At 42.9% G+C, this 11458-nt stretch overlaps 2 protein-coding genes across 2 annotated transcripts; one reads left to right on the plus strand and one right to left on the minus strand.

Annotated features, from left to right (window-relative positions):
* Positions 1 to 607: 607 nt before the first annotated feature.
* Positions 608 to 3311, minus strand: rassf11 (Ras association domain family member 11). Its single transcript, XM_048240530.1, has 3 exons — positions 3254 to 3311; positions 2330 to 2433; positions 608 to 2243 (listed from the first exon to the last, which is right to left on the minus strand). Exons 2-3 carry the CDS (start codon positions 2430 to 2432, stop codon positions 784 to 786), a joined length of 1563 nt encoding a protein of 520 aa, XP_048096487.1. The 5' UTR covers position 2433; positions 3254 to 3311; the 3' UTR covers positions 608 to 783.
* A 455-nt stretch (positions 3312 to 3766) lies between these two features.
* Positions 3767 to 11061, plus strand: nras (NRAS proto-oncogene, GTPase). The gene is made up of 5 exons (XM_048241554.1): positions 3767 to 4037; positions 6496 to 6625; positions 6723 to 6901; positions 9172 to 9328; positions 9574 to 11061. Exons 2-5 carry the CDS (start codon positions 6515 to 6517, stop codon positions 9691 to 9693), a joined length of 567 nt encoding a protein of 188 aa, XP_048097511.1. The 5' UTR covers positions 3767 to 4037; positions 6496 to 6514; the 3' UTR covers positions 9694 to 11061.
* Positions 11062 to 11458: the final 397 nt, after the last annotated feature.

Genomic DNA, 11458 nt, shown 5'->3' on the forward strand with positions numbered 1-11458 from the left:
TTATTTAAAATGTCACATGGCATTTACACTGGTGATAAACTTGTGCATTTGGAAAAATAACAAATTTTGTCAATTAAGTTTGTAAATGTATGTTTATGACTTGAAAATGATGCGGGACCCATGTATGACAGAACAGATTTGTTTAACATGCAGAGGTGTGGTACACTGATGAGGAAAACCAATTAAGTTTTACAGATTCATATAAGCATTTTTTTCCCAAGAGGTTGACGTGTTCCTTTAAAAGTGCAATAGGCAGCACTGCTTCAAACAAGTACCAAAAGTATTGAGCAGGACACCATGACATGTCTTCAGCAGCGGAGTTTTAAAAATTCTTTCAAAGATTCCATTCCATAACAATTTAAGGTTCTAAAGTTCCATGTTGAATTCAATGAACCCAGATATTTCTCATTACACCAGTGTGACTACCTGCTGAAGGGCTAACCTGCTGCACAATCATGATTCACTGGTATGACTCCGGTTACACTATGGTATGCCACAGGTCACACCAGGGATATCTACTGTGTATTATTGGAATAAATGTAAGTATACTTTCAATGTTTTAAAAGTTGTGCTACCTATTTTTTTTATTTATTTATTTATTTTTTTTTTTTTTATAGTTTTTTTTATTTCTTAAAGGTGTAGTCAGGTTTTAGTTTACAGGCAATAGGCGAATCCATACATACCCTTCTCTAAGCGAGTATTTCATAAGATGTCCCGAGCAAAGCGTGTTCTGTACCTAAACTTGAGCTGTACAACATCTGTGTGTCCATGAACACCTGCCCCTCACACCCGGGTGCTGTTAAGTTGTATGGTGATCTCTGAGCGATGGAAGGCTTTGGGTTTTGTCCCTGCTGTGGATCCCTGACCAGCGGACCATCTTGCCCACCACTCCCTGAGCTGGCTCCTCTCGCTCATCCTAGAGTCTGTAGCTTGAACCGGGGCGACAAAGACACGAGGAGGCTTTGTGGCCACTGGCGGCCCCTCTGACTTTTCCACATTCTGTTTTGGACAAGTGTGCTCACCAATTTCTGTGTTGCGCACAGCATGTTGTACTGTAGAGTGGCTGGTGTGACTGTTTGGTCTTTCTGTTGCACCGTCTTGCTTTGGACAAACCTCACTTTGTGGGAAAAGGTTTGCCAGACTGGAGCTGAGGTCGAGCCCCTCAAGCTTGCGTTGGTATTCCTGGAGCTTGGCCTTGCACTCGGCTGCCGCCTTCTTCAGCTCCAGAAACTGCTGCAGTAGATCCCTCTCGAACACCACCTCGGCCTTCAGCTCATTCTCCCAGAAGTCCAGCTGCTCGGCTTCCTCCTCAAGCAGACATAGCTGGGCCTCTGCGCTCTGCTGGGCAGCATATTCCTCTGCCTGCTGCTCCTCCAGCTCACTGATCTGACCATCTGTTGTGTCTACCTGCGTCTGGAGCTCCAGGAGACTGGACTGCTGGCGAAGGATAAGCTTCCTCAGCTCCTCTTTCTCATCCTCGACCTCCTGGTTGGCCTTGATGTGCAATTCCTCCACTCTCAGGAAAGGCAGGTTGGCCTGCAGTCCTTTCTTCTTGCTCTTCTGTGCCTTGGCCTCTGCTCCTCTCTTCTTGTCAGCCACCTGATCCTCACTGCTTTGAGTCCCAAGGCAACTAATGACTTTTGGCAACTCATACGCCTGGCCTCTCTCCCTCCTATTCCTCCCTTGTGGCAAAGGCAGAGGGGGAATTACCTGGGCTGTCGGGTCAAAGATGCTTTGAGAGAGTCGGTTCCCCCTGTCGCTGCTAGTGCCACCACAGCTATTGTCATCTCTGCCTTTGGCCTTATCTCTGAGCCCTGACTGCTGTTTACCACTGCGGCCCAGGCTCTCCAGCCATCCCCGGGCTTCCTCCATTAGTGTTAGGGACTTCCTCTTCGGCTTCTTGGGCTCTTCAGCTGCCGAATCAGAGTGGAACCTCAGGCGGGACAGGGGTGGGAGGCTCTGGCGGTTCAGGCTTCTCCCCTCACTGGCCCGGTGCCCGTGGCCTATGTGGGCTCGCCTCAGTTGGGCACCACCCCCACTTTGGTAGCGGCCACCCCTCAGTTGGACTGTGTTGACACCAGGGCCTGCTTCACCCAGAGAGGGCCCGTTGTGGTGGAGCGTGAGTTGAACCTCGCGCACCTGCTCGCCATATTTCCTTAATGACTCCAGAAGACGCTCTTCTGGTGTTACATTGCGTTCATACTCCTTGAACTTTTCCTTCAGTGTGTAGCGGCCAGTGCGTCCTAAGAGAAATTGCATGGTTGACCCGGGTTAGAATCTTTAAACCAAAAGGCTGAGGAAAGTGGAACCATCAAATATCAGTGCTTACCTAGAGCTTGAGCCAAAGCTATAACAACTTCCTGACATGTTGTTTGCTCTGTGATCCCGCAGACTACACGCGGAATTCCGTCCACTGACACTTTTATTTCCATTCTGAAAGGGAAAAAATATGATTTTTGGGGGTTTTCCTTGAAGTGGCTTTAGACATCCAAGCTACAAGTGTTCATTAACGGCTAACAAAGTATCATTTAAAGTAGAATAATTTTGTGTGAGAACTCAACTTCTGCTTCTCTCAATTAAAGTTTTTTTTTTTACCAATCATCCTAGAATACTCTTGGTGGTCTAGTTCTTCTTATCTCCTTAAGTTAAGTGACTAAATGTTGTTGCTTAAACTTATTTTCCAGGACATTTAGGTCACTGTGGCCTGAGGGAATACTGTTATCTACACTGAGAGGGAAATGCTTGAGACAAATTTCCCTCATTTAAGTGTAATTAGTTTTATCAGATTGTACATTGGGCCAGGCTTGCTTGATTAAAATAGTATGCAACATTCATTTAGTTATATTGTATAATATTACATTGCAAACAGGCTATGAGTAGACCGCAACTTATTAGGTCTGCTTTAAACTGTGAAGCTGAAATTAATAACTTAACGAATTATAAGGTTATTGCGATAAAATCACAATAGTGATGTATGTCACAATTGTATTGTAATGTCAAATTGTCTTGAATGGGGCTGTGTCTGCATAGGCAAATTGCCTAATGGGCCTGTTATAATAGGAAATTTTACTTTTAAGGCCAATGCAACAACTTAATCACTTAAAAGTTCTTATTTCAGTTAGATTGCTGGTAGTATTATCCTACTATCCACTGTGATTGTATATAATAATATATTATTTAGGCTACTTTAAAATGTCCCCAACATCACAATGACTGCTCTTATTGCTGCACCAAAAAGAAAGACGTAGCCTACCTTGCTGTTGCGAGCGCGCTCTTCTGCAGTAGAGACAGTTTCCTAATGAACGGGTCGACTTTTCAATCCCTCAGAGCATGTCGCCAATATTTATTTAAAGTGTGGGTGTTTTCGCATTTCTTCCTCAGAGGACATGATTGCTATCGGAGCGGAACGTAGTTTACAAATTTGCATCCATAGCGTCACACAGACACTTAGCTTACTTTGGCTGCACTACATAGGCCTACTTAACTTAAAGTCTATGTAAGGCCAGAATGTCTAAACGGGCTCTTGTTAGGCTATTACAACAGCAACAAGTCTAAGCAGTATTGCAGACAATGTCTTTATTACTTTTATTACTTACTGGGGGTTGTTTAGGGAACACAATAAAAGCATGTTATCTTTTCGTGTATAAGTACAAGGGTAAAGTCAACGACGAGACAAACTTATTCATTTATTGTGAGGTGTGACGTGTTGTGTCAGAGCTGACGCTGATGACCTAACCTGGGTGTGTCTGCCTGAACCAGCCAGGAAGTTAAACGAAACAAGTCAAAAGTGACAGACTGTCCTGGTTAGCTAACGAAGCGATGGCTACTGTGCTCGCGGGGAAAATATAAATATTTTAATTAAGGTTACTCGGGGGTTCTCGTGTACTTCATTTGCGTTTCTTTATCGGTTTGCTAATATACATGATTTGTTGTCGTGGAATCACGGCTTGGCTCTGTCTCGCTCACCACTTGTATCCAGCTAATTTGTATCTAGCTAGTTAGCTAGCTTGCTAGTTACGTCGAAGACGGACGACGAGGTGAGTTTCCGTCCCCGCTCCGCACCCGACTGGTGTGTTCTTACAAAAGTAATTTATTTCAGTATTTAAGCACCATTTAATAGGATTGGTGTTGTTTCTATAACCTGCAGTCAGTACTTAAACCACACGTAATCATTACTTAATGTGGTACCGAGGTAACGTTAAGCCCTAAATAATTAACCCTGACCGGGTACTTAGTCCCTTCAGTTTACGTTAGCAGTTGGATTATGCGAACCCAGCTGACTGCATTCGCAAACCAACTTGTCGACTGTACGAAATTGTGTGGTCGAATTATCTGGCACATTATGTCTCTGGGACACGTGTTTTGGGAAAATGGCAGTTGTTAGCTTAGATGACCATGCATCTAACATTATTTGCACTCGATGTAGAGTTCAACTCAAAATGACAAAACGATTAGTCCAGCAAACCTCATAACCAATGCTCTCTTTGAATGGCTTCACTGCATTTACTACACACCAGCAAAGGACGTGCTAGTGTCAATTGTGTTAAGTTGCACAACATGCAAACGTTTACTGGCAAGTCATATTAAAACGTTCACTTTATCTGATGTACGAATGACCATGGCATGACCTGTGCTCAGATTTTTGTTAGCTACCAGAGTTGATACAAAGTTAACGAGCGTAATTTAGAAGCGAATATGTCACGTTTTCACCATCAGTTGGAACCGTATCGGTTTTTAAGGAGGTCCACGAGGGGGTGCAAAAATCATGTACTTTAGGCAGAGATAGGCTCGCTTTTCCATGGACAAAACGGAGAAATTTCGAGGTTGGAAAAAATCCGATGTCCCTTGTTAATTAATATCTTAGTTTATTTCTCACGATAAGTTTGAAAGGTCATTAGACTTCATAACCGAGTACTAACAGATGGCAAAACTACGTGATGAAGTCATTGCCTCATGATTGAAATAATTTCAAATCAATGAAACCAGACCAATTTCAGTGTCCAGGTGTCCGGCCTTATTGATGTTAAGGATAACCTTAATTGGCAGGGTAAAACGTCTTCCTGTTTCTGTCTTTCCTGTGGACTTTTCTTTTGCTGTCAATGGGACAGTGCTCTTCCACAGGAAGTTGATTTACACAGCGGCCCCATCTTGTGAAATGGGCTAATTGTAAGTAATTGGTTAAAATCTCATACCACTTAATAGTGGTAATCCTACATCACAGAAGGGAAGCAATTACATTTTATAGGTTCTATTAGGCTATTCCTTCAATATCAACCCTTTCAGTTGAGAAAAACCAGCTGGTTTTGAGTCACGCCAGTTTATTTAGCACACAGTGTTGTGAGGCAACAGTGAGACAGCTTTTAAAACTGTTACTGTGTGATTTATTACTGAAAGCTAATCCAAGAACCAGAGACTTGGATATGAGGGGTTGGGGAGACCCTTGGCATGTCCCCTCTACTGTGGTGGTGGACATCCCACCCCCCACCTCAAGCACCCAGGGGCCACATGGAACACTTTTGGTGCATATGTACCTGCAGACATCACAGTGTGGATCTGTGGATGTATTCATTAATTTGCATTTTTACTTTCTACCACCACGTATTTGCACAGGCGTTCTCTTCAAGACTATAATAAAATAATAGGCTGTACATCTTTGAATATCACCATGGTACGAAATCCATCTTTGAAGCTGCTCATCTAAAGGACAGAAATATTTTCCCTCAAAAAATGACAATGACAATAAAAAGTGTCATTCAGCATGGTTTATACCACCTGTTTTTAAAGCAGCTACATGATATGTTATTGCAGTGATATGAAAGAGTTGTTGATAGGCACTGTCCTCAGTGCATTCTAATATGTATACACCCTAGAGCTAACAATTTCACAAAATGTCCATATTCTTTCAGCAGTACTGTAAATTGAAACTGCACCGTGTGCTTATTGCCGTGCCAAGCTGCAGCCTCCTTACTCATCTCTTTTACTCCATCTCTCTTACGTGTTGTCCTCTGGGAACACCTTTGACATTTAAGATGGCATTCCACAAATGTGCTTGGCACATAATATCCACTCAAGCATTTGCATAACTGTCAGAAAGCCCAAGAGCAATTCAAGACATTTTGAACACAGACTTGTCTGTTCTTGTAACCAGTCAAATTTTATCAGGACTTTTTTTAAATTACATTGGTCACATAGATAAGTCTTTTAGGCAACATCTACATAGTAAGCAGATCCAAAGTCTGCCATGTTGAGCCACCATTTTTCAACAGTCCAAAATGGGCAAACCAAAAATACTGGCTCTAGAGAGAGGGCCTTTATAGAGTTGTTCTGGGAATTGACGGCCAACATAGATTGTCCTGCAATGTTGGAAAGGGAGGGGTATTCCGCTGGTTGCAATTTGGCAACCTCACACCTAGATGTTACTAAATCCTACACATGTCACCTTTAAAGCCAGAGAATAAATGATCCCATACAAATAATTTTTTCTCTCTCTTGAAGACAAACCAAGAAGTTAAAGATGACTGAGTACAAGTTGGTGGTGGTCGGTGCCGGCGGCGTTGGTAAGAGTGCACTCACCATCCAGCTCATCCAGAACCACTTTGTGGATGAATACGATCCGACCATAGAGGTAAAGCAGCGTCACACAAAACGAAAATGCACTGAAGTCCAACAGACAGCACATTTGCATTTGTTGGTTAACGCGACTGTTTTTTGTTGGTCAGTAGGATTCGTACAGGAAGCAGGTGGTGATTGACGGCGAGACATGTCTGCTGGACATTCTGGACACAGCAGGACAGGAGGAGTACAGTGCCATGAGGGACCAGTACATGAGGACTGGGGAAGGTTTTCTCTGTGTCTTTGCTATCAACAACAGCAAGTCTTTTGCTGATGTGCATCTGTACAGGTAGGGAACCACAATGAGTCAGTGTGTTTGCTATTAATAAGCTCTTCTATGCCTTCTTTAGACTTACACCTCATCAACTGAAAGTATTAGTCAGAGGAAGAGTTTAACTTATTTTACCATCGAGGCCACAGAAGTGTGTAGGTGTGTCTTAATCTGCTCAGTGTCCAGCCTTGTGGATGTGTCTTATCAATGATACCTGACCGTTTGAGTGAATCAAACAAGTGATAAAAACAACTGTGTGGGATTGGGAACAGGTGGATTGACCCTTTTTGTAATTAAATGGTTTGTCTCCATCATTTGCTTGCAGTAGTGGGGTCAGTTCTTGCCCTTTGGCTGCTGGAATTTTCTGCATATGCCAAGTAGTGAGCCAGCATCAACATTTTAATTAACCCTTAAAGGTGTAGGTTTTTGAACATTCTAAGTTCCGCAACAATTGAAGGTTCTAAAATTCTATGTTGAATTCAATGAACCCAGATATTCTTTAGAACGTTCATTTCCCAACATTCCCGTCACACCGGTGTGACGGTACTCCTTTAAGGGTTAATCTTTTCCATTCATTAGGGATGCACGATATATCGGCGGCCGATATATTATTAGCCGATAAGTGAAAAAATGAAAATATTATTATCGGTCCGATAACATAATTCTGGCCGATAATTTGCGCCGATATTTTTTAAAGACCTAATTTAGGCCTACGTAAGGTCCGTCTGGCTACACTGAGCTACTTGAGCTTGGTTAGCTATACTTTTTCCTCAATATAATGTCAGCGGTGTGAATGTATTTCACCACTCTAACAAAATCTGTGGAAATGCGTTCATTTGGGAATCTGTGGATCTCAAAATCCTCTCGTGAATGATCCCCCATTTAACCTTAACAAAGCGGAGCTCTGCCGTCTTGTGCTGGTGTGTTTGCACTTTACCGCGCTGGTCGGGGAAACAAATAAACAAACTCGTTAGTGGGAGTATTTGCATTACTTTAGCTTGGGTTTTGTATTATTACCTAGACATATGCTAACCATTCGTGCTTCAGTTCCAGACAGGTCATCATAATAAGTTATTAAAACCTTCGGGGCTAACTCCTTTCATTTCTGCTGCAGCAGGTTGTAGTAACAGAGTAGATGGACATAAGATACAGTCTGAGGAGTTGCAGCTTTATTCAGTTACCGCAGTTGAAACTAAACCTAAGTTTCCCTCACAAACTCTGATTTGGTCGCTATACTGTAGCTTATTCCAAGCTGAGCCGTTTATGGCGTTTAGTCCTAAATGAAAATGATTCAAACTCTCTAGCCACTCTTTCGCAATTCACTGGACGTCAGGTTCACTTAAAGGAGCCACACATACTGTAGGGCTAGGCTACTGTTATGGTGTTGACTGCCGTACTATTGAGGACTATTATGAGTTCTGTCCATCATTTGGTGGTAGATAAAATTATGCTTATTAAATGCTTTCCCCAAATCACTTTTCACAATTTTTTTTCAAGAGTAATATTATCGGTTATCGTATCGGTATTGGCCACAACAAACCAATAAATATCGGTTATCATTATCGGCCCTAAAATTCCATATCGGTGCATTTCTACGATTCATATTAGAGATGTATGTAATGGAAGTGCACTGCACTGTCTGTGACATAACCAGCACATTCAGTAGCTGCTTTCAGATACATCCTCTGCAGTACATGCGGAGCTTCGTCAAATGGAGTTCTGACCCTTCGGGTGATTCAGACATGACGCTAACCTGCGGACCTTATGCTGACGTGTGAACGACACACACGCACATGAACAGAATCTCCATGTAGTTGACCAGGTTGAACACGCACATGAACAGAATCTCCATGTAGTTGACCAGGTTGAACACGCACATGAACAGAATCTCCATGTAGTTGACCAGGTTGAACACGCACATGAACAGAATCTCCATGTAGTTGACCAGGTTGAACACGCACATGAACAGAATCTCTGCATGTTCTCCGCTTCGTTCAGACACAAACTCATTTACATAATGTCCGTCGGAAATACTAGAAGGGGAGCAGTAGAACAGGCGGCTAAGTTCGGACTTCCAAATGACCGGTGATGTTGTTCAGATATACGGCCCAATCGTTTGACATCCGCAGAACCTCCAGTCTGACACGTAGATCTGAAAGCATCTAGTAATTCAGTGCAAAGTTCATTGGGTTGTTCATGGTTAGCGTTCCTACCTGAATGATATCCTTATTCTGTAATGCTGCATAATTGGCCTATAGTGAATTCTGTGACCCCCCTCTTTTTTGTAGAGAACAAATCAAGAGGGTTAAGGACTCTGATGATGTCCCGATGGTACTTGTGGGTAATAAATGTGATCTGGCTAGAACTGTAGACACAAAGCAAGCACAGGAGCTTGCCAGAAGCTATGGCATCGAGTTTGTTGAAACCTCAGCCAAGACAAGACAGGTAAGTTGATCTCACAACTCAAGCTGTGCCACAGTACTTGAGCTATTAGAACATGTTCCCTGACACTGCAAGGTCAAGGGTTAAAATCGAATGTGTATCAAATATTCTTTAGAACATCATCAACTGTCTCTGAATGGATGTTGACTTTGAATGCAGTTTATTTCAATGGCGACAAAGAACAACATTGAATCTCTCTCTCTCTCCCTCTCCCTCTCTCTCTCTCCCTCCCCTCCCTCCACCTCCAGGGAGTGGAGGACGCCTTCTACACACTGGTTCGAGAAATCCGCCACTACCGCATGAAGAAACTCAACAGCAGAGAGGACCGCAAACAGGGCTGTCTGGGCGTCTCCTGTGCCGTCATGTGATCAGGACCAACCAATCAGACTTTTTTCGTGGCATATCGAGCAGGGCATTTGTCAGGTGGTCTGAGAGACCTGGCACTTTTCTTTTTAGTTTGTGTGTGAGTGGAGGCCTTTCCACACACAACTTGGACTTGGCTGTCTCTTAAGGAGCAAAAGGTTTTTACAGTGAGGCCCCCTGCTGCTCTGCCTTGGGCATTGCAGAGTTTGTGTGATCGTTGCCTTTGCTTCCTTGGAAAGGGGATCGGACGTGCTGACAAAACAGTTTGGTCCTGCGGCTTTTACTGAATGTGTGTGAGGGGATTCAAAATTCTCTTTCACCTATGGGATTTTGTGTTAAAGCTCAGGAATCAACTCGCCGTATGTGTGTGTGCGTGCGTGCTGCTAGAGGCAGTGTGTTCCATCTCAAACCTCACTGTTTCTCAATGTGTCCTTTGCCACCAAAAAGCTCTTGTTTTCTGCTTCACCTCCTGGAGCCAGAAGCATTTTAGACTCGACTGGGAGGGAGGGAATTAGTAGACACAATGATTAAAAAGAAAACACCAGTGTTTTTTTCAGATGGAACAGAGATGAAGAAACAGCATTGGATGCTGGCTGGGCCCTCGTGTGCCTTTTCCTGTGGCCTTGTGCTGATTGGACAGTCTTCGTCTTTTCTTCACCTTATCTGGATTTCGTCCTGTTGTACTGTGTGGTTAATGGAGGCAGTTTGAAGGGGTTATCGGAAGCGGGATCATCTGTCACAACTAATATATCCAGGAAAAATGATAGTCATCAGTACTTTATAATATGCCCACAGGGAAATTGGAAGCTTCAAGTTCACAATAGTGTAAAATACAGCATTTCTCCAGCATTTCAGTGCAGCCTCCAATGGCATAGCACTACATGTGATTAAAAAAAACCTGTTGTACTGTTTCATCAAAATCTTTCAACAAAAACCCAGCGGAATGATCAAAATATCCAACATTTCCTATGCTAGTGCTGTGAGTTCCAGACATGATGCACACGTCAGGTGACTATTTGTTAAAGAGAAGTCTTTTCAATCATGACAGTCGTTTTAGTTTGAGATTTTTTTTTTTAATTGAGCATTATTACTCTTGTGTTATTATTCTATGAGATGAGAGAAGCCAGAATGTTGCCATACGGTCAAGGGGTCAGTATTCCAATTCCACACATGGACACAAAAAGCATGTAGCTATGCTGAGGTGCTGAAACCGATGACTGTATATTTGACTTTTTATACAGTCCATGGCTGAAACTGGTCTGCCTGTGCCTTTGCATTGGGTGGGAAATGATTGCATCCTGTCAACTTGATTTTGTAAAAATGAGTCATGGATATAATGCGCCTTTTGTTTTCAGTAAATTAATTCTAAGAAATGTTTTGTACAGTGTGTTATTTGCAACAATTGGTTATTGGATAAGCCAGCTAACTTGAAGAGGTGAAAACACTGTGAAATGTATGGACAGGAGACGTCCATATATGTAGTGTATTCTCATGCATGGAGGTCTCATATCTCTCTTGATATTATGTAAAACAGATACTTTTTGATCACAATAGAGTATGACTAAATATTTAAAATGTGTTTGTATTTCACATAGTGAGTGTTATGCAATTTTCTCTGGCAGTCCTTTTCCTTGGCAATAGTGCTTGTGAGTGGGGAGCCTGGGCATGGCAGGCCCCAGACTTAAAAATAGCATTGTGGTCACAAGGATCTCCTGGCCATGGGGATCATATCCAGTGAGGTGGTGCGTGTCTCTGGTTACCCCGGGCAGG

The sequence above is a fragment of the Alosa alosa genome, chromosome 4, assembly GCF_017589495.1.
Source record: "Alosa alosa isolate M-15738 ecotype Scorff River chromosome 4, AALO_Geno_1.1, whole genome shotgun sequence".
Taxonomy (NCBI): Eukaryota; Metazoa; Chordata; class Actinopteri; order Clupeiformes; family Clupeidae; genus Alosa; species Alosa alosa.

Coding starts and splice junctions, on each gene's coding strand:
- rassf11 (XM_048240530.1), bottom strand. CDS start 2,432: ATGGAAATAAAAGTGTCAGTGGACGGAATTCCGCGTGTAGTCTGCGGG. Junction 2,244..2,329: donor AGCTTTGGCTCAAGCTCTAG/GTAAGCACTGAT, acceptor AATTTCTCTTAG/GACGCACTGGCCGCTACACA.
- nras (XM_048241554.1), top strand. CDS start 6,515: ATGACTGAGTACAAGTTGGTGGTGGTCGGTGCCGGCGGCGTTGGTAAG. Junction 6,902..9,171: donor GCTGATGTGCATCTGTACAG/GTAGGGAACCAC, acceptor TCTTTTTTGTAG/AGAACAAATCAAGAGGGTTA. Junction 9,329..9,573: donor CCTCAGCCAAGACAAGACAG/GTAAGTTGATCT, acceptor CTCCACCTCCAG/GGAGTGGAGGACGCCTTCTA.